Source organism: Andrographis paniculata, unplaced genomic scaffold, assembly GCF_009805555.1.
Source record: "Andrographis paniculata isolate CXL003 unplaced genomic scaffold, ASM980555v1 Contig49END, whole genome shotgun sequence".
NCBI classification, from domain to species: domain Eukaryota; kingdom Viridiplantae; phylum Streptophyta; class Magnoliopsida; order Lamiales; family Acanthaceae; genus Andrographis; species Andrographis paniculata.
In genome coordinates, this window is record NW_026137583.1 from 3,960,905 (window position 1) to 3,975,994 (window position 15,090).

Here is a 15,090-nt window from a genome sequence, read left to right on the forward strand (position 1 = left end):
ATTTTTTTTAGCGAAAATGTGATATGTCCGGAATATATTTTGTTAGGGTATTCATAAAATGCAAGTGAGAGTGGCAGTTGCGGGCGGGATAAAAATTCACACGCTGGCAATATACATAAATAAAGAAATACCAAAACATACAAAATATAGTTTTCTAGGGCAATAATTAAAAAATAAGATTGATAATTGAATATACATACACAATATTTTTTGCAAATTTTCCCAATACATTAAACAATACGTGTTGTAGGTATAATTAGCAAGTGTTGTTTGTTCTAGTTTATATTGTAATTCTATTAATGTACAATATATGCTAAAATTAATTATAGTATATGATATGTGAACTATTATCATATATTATGAGTTTATGTATATTATTTGTATTATACTAATTTATACATATATTTTTATGAGTTATAACATTGCATGACCAACTATAGTCACTATAGTAATAGTAGTCATGATAAACACAATAAAGAAGAAAATATAAAAGCCAATATTTTACACTTTGTTGAAGAAAATTTCTTTTTTATTAATAAGAAATTATGTAGAAAAAAAAAATGTTAATAGTGTACCTATGGGATTATGAAGTCCATTAACAAACAATTCAGAAATAGAAATATTATTAGAATTTGTTAGGATAACAAACAACCAAAAATAAGAATAGGACTAGAGTGTGATACCCTCAGAGTTGGTCCGTTGCTCGGCCAAATCTCATGTGTAGATGAGTCGGTATAAGGTCATTCGAAATTGAATAGAGGTTAAATGGATTGGATAGATTAGTTATATTAAAAATGTGCACATTCATTCTCGGAAGTCTACTAAAAAAACTCTAGAGTTAAACGTGCTAACCCTAAAGTAATTTAAGGATGGGTGATCCCCTGGAAATTCTCCTAAAGTGGGCGTGAGTGAGGACAAAAACCTCTTGGAAAGACTCGTGTTGACCTATGGGGTCAGTCTACAATCCGGACATGCCCGACTTGGTATGGCTTGCGGGTCGGGGTGTCACAGTTCGTATCATAGTCGATGGACGTTGCATTTTAAAGTGGAGGAGGATGTGATACCTTGGAGTTGGGCCACTGCTTGGCCAACTCCCGTATGTAGATGAGCCGGTATTAGGTCATCCGAAGTTGATAAGAGGTTAATTGGATTAAATTGACTACTTATGTTAACAATGTGCACATCTTTTTCGAGAGCCCAACTAAAAGAACGTTAAAGTCAAGTGTGCTAGCCCTAGAGTAATTTGAGGATGGGTGACCCTCTAGGAAGTCTCCTAAAGTGCGCGTGAGTGAGGACAGAAGCGCGCTAAAATGACTCGTGTTGACCTGTGGGGCCACTCTTGTCTACAAGATTGGAGAGATAGTTTTGTAAAAATGTGGAGAGATAGTAAATATTGACAGTGGGTGTAAAAGTGTTTCTAAAAGACCACAATACCTCTACTTTATGTAATTATTGTGAAAAAATGAAGATAATTTTGTAAAAATGTGTGGAGATAGTTACCGAAAATAGAAATGAGACTATTGTTTCGGGATAGACAAAATGAGACTATTGTTTTGGAACGGATAGAGTATTACGTTTTAGTGTTTTTTTTTTTTTTTTTTTTTAATAATCCATTGATTCGGAGTATAGTGAAATTTTTATCAGCACTCCAAACATAGATAAATTTAGATTGAACTGAAATATCAAATTCTCTTGAATTTCATATTATTTCTTTTTAAATATTAGAATATTTTCGTAACAATTGTTATCAAAGCCTCATCAAATGGGAACAGACACAATGATGCAAGGAAAGTTTCTCATCAACAAATTTGATTGAGTCGCCTATGGTTTTTTAAATTTGCACATTATATTACCTCTATGGAATGGGTTTTTGAACCCTTAGAAGAGAAGTCAAAATATATGAAAGAAAATGAATGGAAAATCTTGGATAGAAAAGCCATGGCAGTAATTCGTATGTCGCTTTTGCAGAATGTGGAGTTTCATATGCATGGCAAAGAAAAATCGATAAATGAAACATTGCAAATCTTGGAAGAGATGTAGGAAAAGCCGCCTACAGTCAATAAAATTAATAAGATGTAAAAACTCTTCAACTTTAAGATGTCGGGAACTACAATTGTAGCTGATGACCTCAAAAAATCCAATATCATCACATCGTAGTTGACCTATGTTAATATTGAATTTGATGATGATGAGGTGAAAGCCCTAATCTTACTTTTGAGTCTTTCAAAAATATGGGAAGAAATTGTCACATAAGTTAGTGTATCATTAGGAAAAGAGAAAATGAAATTTGATAACATCAAAGATTTGATTTTGAGCGAAAATAATTGTAGAAGATAGAATGTGACAAGATTTAACCTGAGTACGAAAAATCAAGTTAAAGGTAATTCCACACAAACAAATCAAGATGGATTCAAGTTGACTAATTGTTGTAGGTCCAAGAAAAAAATTAACTCATGTCATGTGTTAGAATTGTGCAAAGTCTGGAAATTATCGGAATTAATGCAGAGCACCGAATTGAGATAAGAGGAGTAACAATTCAGCCAATGCAATGACGGAAGATATAAGGGATATTTTTATTATGACCACAAACATTCTTTTGAAGTCATGGGTTTTGGGTTCTAGGGTTTCATTTCACTCTTACAATAACTCAAAGATCATGGCAAATTCACATTCAAATATTTCGGAATTGTTTATCTTGCATATGATTAAAGGTTGAGGATTTTGGAAAAATAGGACGTCAAGAACAAAACTCGCAGTTGATGAATGGGAGCTGCATGACGTCAAAGACATATTACTCTTGAAGACAAATTTGATCTCTACAGGACAATTAGACGATTAAGGTTATGCCATAATTTTTGGATCTAAGACATGAAAGACTTTCAAATGAAACGTGTAAATTTGAAGTTATGCAATAAGTGCAATCAGTTTTCAAGAAGGGGATTATTAGATTGTAAAATCTTATAACAAAAAAATCCAAAAATGAGAATATGGTTATGATTTGTTAAGATAACAAACAATCATAAAAAAGTATAAATTTAATGTTTGTTGTGATATGTCAGATATAGACTTAGATTTCAACCCTCTATATACATATATATCTATTCAAAGTATAGTGAAATCTTTTATTTTGGAATCCCGTGTAGATTAGTCTAGATCGAATTTAATAATCAAATTCTATTGAATTATATATATATATATATTGAATTTGGTATATTTTTGTAACAATATTGACCTCACCCTACCTTGTTTGGTGTGTTAGATAATTGTAAGTAGATTTTTTTTTTTTATTACAATCATTTACTCACTAGTATGCAAATTTAAGTTTAATGAGTGTATATCATCATGTGAGTCATAGTCAATTGAGTTCAAGATGGTTCGTGTGGTTTTTCAAACAAAATTCTATATTATTTAAAATTTAATCTCAATATTAGTTTAAATTTCAAACTAATTTTTCAAAATGTATTCATAAATTTCTAATAATAGTAGTCATTAATAAATTATAAAAAAATTGAACCTCGCATAATCAATTTGAAATAGACAAATTAATAGTGTTTATAATAAATACATAAATGAAGTAGATGAATTGTTTTCATATATTTTTTGCATAGTAGTATATATATATATATTGAACAAAAGAAAACTTAATTACGAGTATTTTAGATTGTTTTTTGTTGTTTCGAATTTATGTCATTTTTAATAGAAAAATGTATCGTTAATATTATGTTTTGAATGATAATAAATTTAAAATACAAATTTTTAATAAAAATATATATATAATTGTAAATTAGATATTACAAAACATAAATAACTATGCCCCATTAAGTGTATAATTAGATGCATGTCATAATCTTGAAAAAAAAAAAAAAAAAAACAAATTGGTACAATTCAAAGAAAAAAAATCGGAGGCTCTTATTACTTTGAATCTTTTTTATACAACTTTTACAATTTTTTAAAAAAATATTATTTTTCCTCATAAAATATTAAATCTAATAATTATTAAACATAAAAGACACAGACAAAAATACAAAGGCAAAGTAATCAATAGTACTCGGGCTTACAAGAATAATGTGTCGATTTTTCTTTCTTCTTTTACTTGAACATCACCATATGGTATAAGGTTGTATTATTAAAGTTAGAAGTGCATCAATGCACCATTATTTTTTACTTAATTTGTAGAGGTTTCTACTTCAAGTCAAGCTTGGAAAAGACAAAAGGCAATCGATAATCTCAAAATCGTGCAATTAATTATCGGATACTAAATAATGTCGTTAGAATTTCATTTCAAATATTAATGGGCATGAAATAATTTGTTATTTCTTGCAATAAAGATACCTTTTCTTGAATAATGCTTAGCAAAGTTTCATTTTTATTTTTTTTTTAAGAAAAGGATCAAATGTTGATGTTGAAGTGCTGATTGCAATTTTAACTATCAATTAATTTTGAAATTTTAATGGCTAGTAGACAATGTAATTCATACATGTATTGTTTGAATGGTGATATTAAAAAAAAATTAAACAAAAAAAAAAAAAAAAAGTTGAATCATGATGTTTGTTTATACATAATGTATTGTCAATTTATACTCGTATGTTCTAGTTATGATTGATCAATATTGTATTGATTAGCCTTAAGAATATTCTAACCTCCGCGGACTTATATATCGATAAGAAATTATGGTACTTTATTTGGTATGCATCCGTGTTTTCAATAAAACTATCGATCTATACTAAATATGAGATCCAAATAATTTTTAAATGAGGAAGGAAAACTTACTACAATCCTAAAAAAATTTCCTTGATAATTTGTATATCATTGCTATTTTTTATTTTATTTATTTTAAATGTTTGTAGGGCCATCAACTATACATAAAAAAATCTTGATTTACCTTTCGTATCGGTATGGTCCTTATAAGTCCAAATACACCATTTTTTCCCCCTTGTTCTTCTATATGAATAAGACCCTATAAAATTTTCTTCCCTCTGTCGGCAGCCAAGAAATAGTCTCACTTTATATATAAATAAATAAATATATATATATTATTTTTATAATAGTCATCATGTAGTATAAAGAATTAATCAGATTGTCTTTTTTTAAGACATACTTCAAGCAAGAAAATTGTCCCTTTTTATGGATTTACATTCTCCATTCTGCAATTTTTAATTTTTTTTTGGTTTTGTTTTATAGAGGTTCTTCACCAATTGAGATCCAATATACTGCAATATTATGATTTAGTATTTAGTTGTGTATGTGGTGATGACAAGGAAACGGATGGTGTGTTTGTTTTGTGAGATAATTTGAATGGATATCTTTTATGTAAAGTACAATGAATTGTGTAGAAAATATAAAAATAAAGAATATATGTGATAATATTAATTTTTTTTCGAAAAAACTTGTGTATTTTTTGTTAAAAGAACACATTCGGAAGGTTTCTTAAAATTCCCATTATTTTAGGTAAATGACTGTACGAAACATGCATTTTGATATAAATATATAAAATATTATATTAAAATTTTGTTATATACTTCATTCGTTTGGAATGTTGATGTGATAACTTTTATTGGAAACTAAGGCTAAAAGGTTATAGTATTTTAATATAAAAGTAGGATATATAAAAAAAATAAAATAAAATATAGGTATTATGGAAAAATTACTAAAGAATATTGTGATTATGCAAATATAATCTATATATCTTTATTTTTTTAAGTGTTAATATAGCAATAGGAAAACAACATAAAGGGCCCTATTTGTTTTAGTTATTGATGTCACCATGACCTTCTTTATGCCCTTTATAATCCCCACTTTTTATTCCCACTCTCTCACTCATCAAGAAATCCTTTCATTTCTTCTCAAACTTGGCTATGGCATTCTCTTCAATGGCCCTCTTATTCTTTATATTATGTCTACTATTCCCATCACTCATTATTGCTTCACTTCCAACCCTACAAGACCCTGAATTAGTTGTACATGAAGTACATAGGTAATGTACAAAAAAATACTAAAAGAAAAAAGATAAATACTACTTAAACTTGTTCTTTTGCTAGCAACATTATAAGTTTAATTGATTTATGCTCTTGTGTTTGTTGTTTTGTTTGAATTTTACACAATGTAGGAAGCTAAACGCGTCAAGGAGGAAATTAGGATTCTTGTCGTGCAACACGGGAAACCCTATCGATGATTGTTGGCGTTGCGACTCGAATTGGGAAAAGAATCGCCAAAAGTTGGCGGATTGCGCCATTGGCTTCGGCAAAAGTGCCATCGGGGGAAGAGACGGGGAAATTTACGTCGTCACTGACTCTGGGGACGACGACCCCGTCAACCCTAAGCCCGGAACCCTTCGTTTTGCAGTGGTTCAAGATGATCCTTTATGGATCATCTTCGCACGCGATATGGTGATTCAGTTAAAAGAAGAGTTAATAATGAACTCATTCAAAACTATCGACGGTAGGGGCGCGAGTGTCCACATTGCCAACGGGCCGTGCATCACTATACAGTACGTGACCAACATTATCATCCACGGGGTACATATACACGATTGTAAGCGAGGAGGGAATGCCAATGTCCGATCATCTCCACACCACTACGGTTGGAGGACCATATCCGACGGCGATGGAGTGTCCATTTTTGGCGGGAGCCATGTGTGGGTGGACCATTGCTCGTTAGCTAGTTGCACGGACGGGCTCATCGACGCTATCCACGGATCGACGGCTATTACAATCTCGAACAATTTCTTGACTCACCATGACAAGGTTATGCTCTTAGGACATAGTGACACTTACACTCAAGACAAGGGAATGCAAGTCACAATTGCCTTTAATCACTTTGGAGAAGGGCTTGTCCAAAGAATGCCAAGGTAACAATTTTTACCCACAAAGGTTAATTACATCAAGATTTGATCTTTTTTATTTTTTGTGGGATCTTGGACAAAGTCATTACATCAAGATTTGATCCCTTTTTTTGTGGGATTTTAGACAATTTTGCTTACATTGAATGATCACATGCTACACTACTAAAAGTGGGACATCATAATGTATGATAATTTAGGGTTTTTCCTATCCAATATATATATATATATAATTATGTATATATTTTGTTGTGTATAGATGTAGACATGGCTACTTCCATGTGGTGAACAATGACTACACACATTGGGAGATGTATGCAATTGGAGGAAGTGCTGACCCCACCATTAATAGCCAAGGCAATAGATATCTTGCCCCAAATGATAGATTCAATAAAGAGGTATATATCAAATTAAATTAAATTAAATTAATCAATATATATATACATATATTTTATTATTTTTTTAATTGTATAGTTGTAATTTTTTATTTATTTTACTTTTTTTTTGTCTTGAAATTTAATAATTATATGACTAGCATGTGGAATTTCATGATCAAAAGAAGTGAAAAATAAGGTAATTTACATAATCAAAATGCATCCACGCAATTATAATGTTGGATGAAAACGATAATTAATATACTTAAATTAAATTCGAAGAAAGGATATACTAACTCTGTTCCGTTTGATTTACATTTGGCACAATTTTTTAAATGATAGTATAATTAATTTTGATATTTTTTTTAAAATATTTTTGCACTTACTTTCCGAACGATCATATTGCACTTTATAGAAATGTGCATAATAATTTTGAAATTTTTGCTTCTGTATATTTGTAATATATATAAAAGTTAAAGTTTATTTTGATATTTATATATAATTATTTTTACTAAATATCTTTTGAAAAATAGTACTTTCCGAAAGATATACTATATTTTTTGAAAAAAAAAAAGATGGGTAAAAAAGAGGAGAAACAATGTAAATTTATCATTAAAAAAAAAAACTGCAAGAATTTTGACATCAGATTAATAATAATAAAAAAGATTTAAAAAATACTGAATATTTTTACTCTACATTCTTAAAAAATGTATACATATGTTGTGATTAACTAGACATATTTGAAAATTTGAAAAATGATAAAAATAGTAAAGAATTATATGATGTGATATTTCAAATTTTAAAAATAGTAAGTAATTATATGATGTAATATTTTTTATGAAAAAATGAGCATTTTATACTATTTCTGTTTAAAAAAGTTACTTCCGAAATGTCAAATTTTTTAAATACATATATATAAACAGAGTCTAAATTCTCGAATTTGTGATAGGTAACCAAACACGAAGATGCGCCAGAGAGCACGTGGAAAAATTGGAATTGGAGATCGGAAGGCGACTTAATGTTAAACGGTGCATTCTTTACGCCATCGGGTGGTGCCACCTCGTCTAGCTATGCCAAGGCATCGAGCTTGGGGGCGCGCCCGTCAACCCTCATTAGCTCGATCACCGGTGGTGCCGGCGCCCTTAATTGCAAGAGGGGATCCCGATGTTGATGAATATAATTATATATGTATATATATATAAATGTTTCATGTGGCTGGGTATATGCTGATTTTATTTAATATTGTCTTTTTTTATTTCAAAATTGGGAATTATAATGTTGTCCTCGGCGAGGTAAGCTGAAAATCTCAAGACTACCTGGCACGAGTGATTAGGTGGCTTTTGCATCGTGAAAAATATAGTCGAAATGTTGATATAGATGTTCATTTATATATGATATTATCCATTTATGTCTATATAGGCTTTGGTTTTTTTTTTTATAGTTTTATTTATGCAATTATTTATAAAAATATATTACTATTTTTTATTGCAAAATTTATTAACAAATTATTATTTAAACATAAAAAAATACTCATAAAATATACTATCTCCGTCTGGCTCTAAGGGTCTCATTTACTTTTTGCACGTTGATCTTTGAATATTGATTATTATATTAAAACGAAGTACAAAAATTAAGAAAAATGTGCAAAAATATTTCTACCAGTGTCTTATAATACTTAATAGAATGACATTTTATAAAAAAATATATAAATATAAATATATTTTTAATGTTAAGTACAATAATGCAAAAGATAAATGTAACGTTTAGAGATGTACGGAGGGAGTATAATATATATATATATATATTTTATAAGTTAAAAAATAATTTAATAAAAAATATTATATATATAACCCACATAAACCTAAAAACTACTTCAAACTTGAAACTCAATATAAACACACCCTAGATAAAAGTTCTAAATTTAATTTCAAGTAGCACAAGGCAAATAACTTTTATATCTTAAATATGAATTTATCAAAATATCAATTAATAATTTTAAATAATGAGACATCCCAACAACCGCAACCTCCCTTTTAGAGAACAATTTAAGCAAATCTTTTTTTTTTTTTTTTTCTTTTTATAAATTCTTGTGTATCTGTATAATAAATACATATATTTGGTTGCTATCTTATCTTTGTATAAGTTATACTATTTGATTATATAAGCTATTACATCTTTTTATTTTTTATGCTTTCAAATTTAGACATTATATGTCATATAAAATTTCAGAACAAAATTATATAACTATTATATAAATTTACAAAATAAAAGTGATGATCAGGTAATAAAATATATATATATATTTAGTTTTGTATTGAAAAGTATTCATTATATATTATTATTATTATTATTGAAATAATGATGTCACAATCAATTAGGCAAAAGCACATGCTAGTGATCAAATTTGGCTCCAATGCATTATTTCTTTCTTTCATTGATTGGGCAATTTGTGGTTGGTATTCTATGCATGTTATGTAATTAATTTGGACACATCTATAAATAATACAATCATCATACAAATTTGTAAATTCATTTAAGGACTCAAAGCTTGTACAATATAATTACACTTATTTTTATTTTATTTTACCAATCACAATCAACAATTCTTAGATTTACTCGACTCGAGTCAACTTTTGTTAGTCGAATTATCATCGAAAGTAGCTCGGCATAAACAATGTGAAACTTAACTCGAACGACAAATATCGAAAGCTCTAACAATCCACATTTTCCACAACTTATTTTTTCGAACACAAAGAAACACATTCTTAAATTTACTCGACTCGGGTCAACTTTTGTTGGTCGTGTTATCGAAGTAGCTCGGTTGGCGACGATAAACAAGTCAAAACTTAACTCGAACCACAAATATCGAATGCTATACCAACCCACATTTTCCACAACTTATTTTTTCGAACACAAAGAAACGCATTCTAAGATTTACTCGACTCGGGTCAACTTTTGTTACTCGAGATATCGAAAGTAGCTCGGCTGGCTACGATAAAACAAGTCGAAACTTAAAGCGAACGACAAGTATCGAATGCTATACCCACCCACATTTTCATTTTCATCAAATTCCAACAAGAAAAAGGGACGAAAGGAAGTGTATCAGCTATGAAGTGAAGATGATTAATGAGCAAGTTACACACCCCAACCCCAATCCCATTCCCAATTCCAATTCCAATTCCAATTCCAATTCACCATAACTTAACCCAATCTTGTTTTTTTTTACCTTTTTTCTTAATGACCTATTGAACAATGAAATTTACAGTACCTGTTACGCGCCAGGCCGTATCCTATCGAGCCAGTCGACGCTCCTGCGCCCCTTCTCCAGCTGATTGTCGATGCTCCTCCGGGGCTTCTCGTAGTACTCTACGCTCCTCCGAGATCTCTCCACTTGGTCGAACGAAGCCCGCAATTTGGAAACCTTGTCCTCGTGGAATTTGTACTCGAAAGGTTTTACTTTTTCGGGTCGACTGGTGGTGCTCCGCTTAGGTTTGTCTCTTCGGTCACTGCTCTTCCTTGGAGCTTCAATGCAGTCAGTACTCCTCCTGGAATGTTCAGGCCGGTCGATGCTTCTTCTTGATGAAATCCTTTGGGCGGGAGGTTTGTCGACAAATGACACGAATTTTTTTAGGTGCTTAATGTACTCGGGGTATAGTTCCAGGTTGCAGTGGTTCCCACCCTTGATCCACAACGGCTCGTATTTCTCTTGGCATAGCTCGTGAAGCTGTTTTCCATGGGAGTAGTCGACAACGTCATCAGCAGTACCCTGCAAAGAAAACAGAACCAGATATAGCAAGACGGTGCAGATATAGAGAAAAAACATGTATATCGAGCAGTATAGGAAGCCGAAGGATATGACATTTATAGTCTGCATTTGAAAGAAATTTCTTTCATGAGATGGTAACATCAAATCAAAATTTGCTATATTGTAAAAGGCAGAAGGTAAATATCCGCAGATTGGCTTCCGGATGGAAATATTATGCTCTTAACTTTCTGAATAGGCTAAATGACTTTCAAGGATTACGAATACTGTAAGGATGTGTTTACTTTAGGGATATAATTCGGTCTTTATGTGTCTATATCTAATTTATAATATCGGCTCCGGATATCACAGTTGCAACCATGATTCTTCCCATGATTTGATTTTGTTTGTATATTTTCAATAAGTCGAAGAAGTACTTACATGAATAACCAGAACGGGGCACTTCACCAAGGGAATTTTGTCGATATTCTGCGTAAAGCCATGATAAAGTCATGCTTAGGGCCAAGATCAAACGTTACACTTATGTAAAAAAAAAAATGGAAAAATACAGAAGGTTCAGAGATGGGAGAACTAAAAACTAAAGAGAACACAAGGGACTCCCGAGAAAAGTACATTTAGCATGAAACGAAATAAATTGCAAATAATTTAATGATGGTCGCAGTACCTTGTAGATGTCAAACCAGTACGTGCGCTTCACTGGATACATGACTCGTAAGCCCGAAAGAATAGGACTATGCAAAACAACAGCACGCAGTCGAGGCAGACGAGATGCAAGGTCCACAGTAGGTCCACTGCCAACAGATTGACCATAGAGGATAACATCTTCTTGCTTAGCCCCGTAATTCTCTTCGAGACATTTATACGCAGCTTCAATGTCTGCATAGGTATTATGCTCACTTGGCTGCAGTGGAGAAAATTGTAGCAAAGAAAGTGAGCTCAAGATTACGAATCATTTAATAATTGAAGGACATAGTTTCAAACCTTTCCTGATGATTGCCCATAGCCCGAGTAGTCGTACCTGTAAAAGAGGTGTTCATAAGAAACTTGTGATACGAATCTTTGTGACAAGTGACGAGTACACGATTGCATCTAATTAAATTGGACGGCTTGCATATAATAGATCAGAAAAAACAAAGCATAAGCCACGTGGACTAACTTATTCTGTAACAATTGAGGTTAGGCTGTATCCTGGCAAGATCTTTATCGGGTAAAGTCGGTAGTGACATGTATGATCGGAACTCCATAACTTATCTCAAGTTTAACATCTAAGTATGGTGATACAAACAGATGTTTGACATACATTTTTGCTGAGAATCGGAAATTGCCTATTTTCAATCATCCAATCTCAATAATAAACAATAAATTGCATCTAGGTCTCAATGAGTTGATGCATATTCCAGGTTAAAAATAAAATTATCATTTACCTCATGCACACAACAATAAATTTGATATGTTTTCTAGGTTAAAAATACACTCTTCTCATATGCATTCAACCATACATTGCATTTTTACATTAAGGCATTAAATTTTATAAGGTGTGTTTGGTTGCGGACTTTACCCCGAATTTACTATTCACTAATTTTTTTTTCCCAAAAATATCAAATAAAACATCTTTTTTTTAATATTATACTCCATCTGTCTCACATAAAGTGTCTCGTATACTGAAGATACGTTTAAAAAAATTATAATTAGTAATGATTACGATTAAAGTAACTATATAATTAATTAAAGTTATAAAAATTATAAATTATAAAATTTAAAATATGATAAAAAATTATGCTGATGGACCGAAATGGAAACACATGGCAAATTATGTAGGACGAAAGGAATACTAAATATCAATTTAACATTCAAAATATTACGTCAACACATTTATATTCACAAAACTATTCAACTTCACCTTTTTTACTATTCAAAATCCAAACCCTCAACCAAACACACCCTTACGTCTACAAGATACATTATCGAGGAAAGAAACTTCATGCAGTGATAGTATGCATTGGCAATAGTTAAGCACTGTATAAATTAACCAATAAACCCAAGGTGTTCTTCCAATCTACAAAACTGTGTATTCCCCTTTCACAGATCAAGTTCATAAGTCTCGACACCAGCACTTCTATAAATCCTTTCGAATCTGAAACTGAAACCTTTCTAACTCTTACTTAACATGAGAAAAAAAAAATTCTACAGAGTTCCCATGCAATTATGCCACACTCAAAATCACTTTTCTAGGTAAAGGTTTAGCAATGAACTTATTCGTAAGTAAAAGACTAATAAAAGTCGAAAGCTTGAGTCACTCTATTGTCACAGAACAGTATTCCACATATTGTCTTCGGCCAAAAACAATAAAAATAGACACTCTTCTCTGCCTTTATTCTACTCGTATAATCCTATAACGAGTAACTTTTAAAAGTAAAGCAATAGTTATTAAATTGACACTAAACTTCATGTTGGCATTTAGTAGAAAATTATTCAAAAGAAAAAGGAAAAAGGAAATAAAAAAATACCTTGTGTGAAGCTTTAAGTGGTTAGCAGATCCATACAAGAAACTTCTTTTAAAAAATATACCAAGCACATGTCACCCATCCCCATGTTCATTTGTCTCTATTATTTGAATATCAAAAAACATGCTCTACGAATAAATAAAACGATCACTGCCATTTCAAGGCTGTCACATCCCAACACATGAACTAATCGGCGGAAAGGAGACGGACCAATCAAAATAAAGAGAGAAATATAAAATAAATCATCACATTATGTAGAAAACAATTAACCAAAGTGTTAGAATAGTAGTGAATTCTCTCCTAGTCCGGCCATCGATTTGTTTTCACTAACTTTTACTCATTTAACAACAGTCTCTTTTCCGGGCTTGCCGCAGCAACTAAGTTATATATTCGAATACTAGTGTCGTAAATCCTCTATGCATAATTGCATTTTTTTAAAACCCTGACAGCTACTGGAATCATCTTAAATCATACATGAGGAAATCTTCATCGTATCTTAACCAAGAAATCAATATTATAACATTTCATTCAAACAGCACACGAAAACAAAGAATCCATCTGTCCAACAATGCTAACAACTCAGATGTCAGAATGATGATGTTAGTCATTGTAAAGTTCATTTTTAGCATGAAAAATCAATCAATGATTTGATGAAGAAACGAATAAGCACAAACTAAGCACAGGATCTTCACATCAATGGCGTCGAATCAATCATTAACCAGCAAATACGACGATTCAAAGAACAATTGAACAAAAATGCCCAAAATTAAAAGCATCGAACAAACCAATTCACCAACAAAATCGCTTCAACTTCCAAAGCTATACCTAAATTGAACTGAAAACGGAGAAATTAATTACCCCAATAGATTAACTTTGAGATGAATGCTGAGCTCGACGAAAAGCTCGTACATCTGCCCAACATCCGCCGCGTTCCCGTGCGAGTACAGAAGCGTGGATGTCGCTAGCGGGTACCGCACGTAGACCGCCACAATTTCCGTCCCCCGCCGCGTCCGAAGCTTCAAAACATCGACGTTCTCCCGGTGCGGGAAGGGGTGCATCAGCAGCAGCCCGGTAGCGTCGTCGGTAATCAGCTTGTAGCTCGGCGGGGTCGGCGGGAAGAAGGCCATTTTTGCTGCCATGGACGACGTGACTCCTCCCATTACTTATCTCTTCTCCCTCTTTGACTCTCTCTGTCTATCCAGAATTGCTCCTTCCCTTCTTCTTCTTGTTGTGGCAGAACGATGAAGAATGTACGTGGAGCATATATGTGCGTGTAGTGCGTGGGGAAGGGAGAATTGTACAGAACTGTATGCAAGGCAAGGCAGAGCTCTGCTGAGAGAGAACTGTAGAGGGCGAGACAGGGAAAGGGAAAGTTTTGGGGTGGGGAGTTTGAGGAGAGTGATTCTGATAATCTCACCCGCTGTGACGCTAACCCATCATCAATGCACGCCCACCAAAGGCTTTCTTTTTCTTTTCTTTCTTTTTTTTTTTATTACTTTCTTTTTTGAACTTTTCTTTTTTTATAAAAAAAAAAATAATAATACTAATATTGGTTTAACATATGGTAATTTTAAATTATGTGTGAATCCGTCACTAAAAAGTTTCGTTTTT

General features: G+C 31.9%; 2 protein-coding genes across 2 annotated transcripts; one reads left to right on the forward strand and one right to left on the reverse strand.

Moving 5' to 3' along the window:
• The first annotated feature begins 5,807 nt into the window (after positions 1 to 5,807).
• Positions 5,808 to 8,626, forward strand: LOC127253123 (probable pectate lyase 18). The gene is made up of 4 exons (XM_051277561.1): positions 5,808 to 5,974; positions 6,107 to 6,847; positions 7,098 to 7,236; positions 8,162 to 8,626. Exons 1-4 carry the CDS (start codon positions 5,856 to 5,858, stop codon positions 8,381 to 8,383), a joined length of 1,221 nt encoding a protein of 406 aa, XP_051133518.1. The 5' UTR covers positions 5,808 to 5,855; the 3' UTR covers positions 8,384 to 8,626.
• A 1,614-nt stretch (positions 8,627 to 10,240) lies between these two features.
• On the reverse strand, positions 10,241 to 14,867 carry LOC127253071 (uncharacterized). Its single transcript, XM_051277498.1, has 5 exons — positions 14,338 to 14,867; positions 11,957 to 11,993; positions 11,640 to 11,876; positions 11,396 to 11,443; positions 10,241 to 10,978 (listed from the first exon to the last, which is right to left on the reverse strand). Exons 1-5 carry the CDS (start codon positions 14,637 to 14,639, stop codon positions 10,484 to 10,486), a joined length of 1,119 nt encoding a protein of 372 aa, XP_051133455.1. The 5' UTR covers positions 14,640 to 14,867; the 3' UTR covers positions 10,241 to 10,483.
• Positions 14,868 to 15,090: the final 223 nt, after the last annotated feature.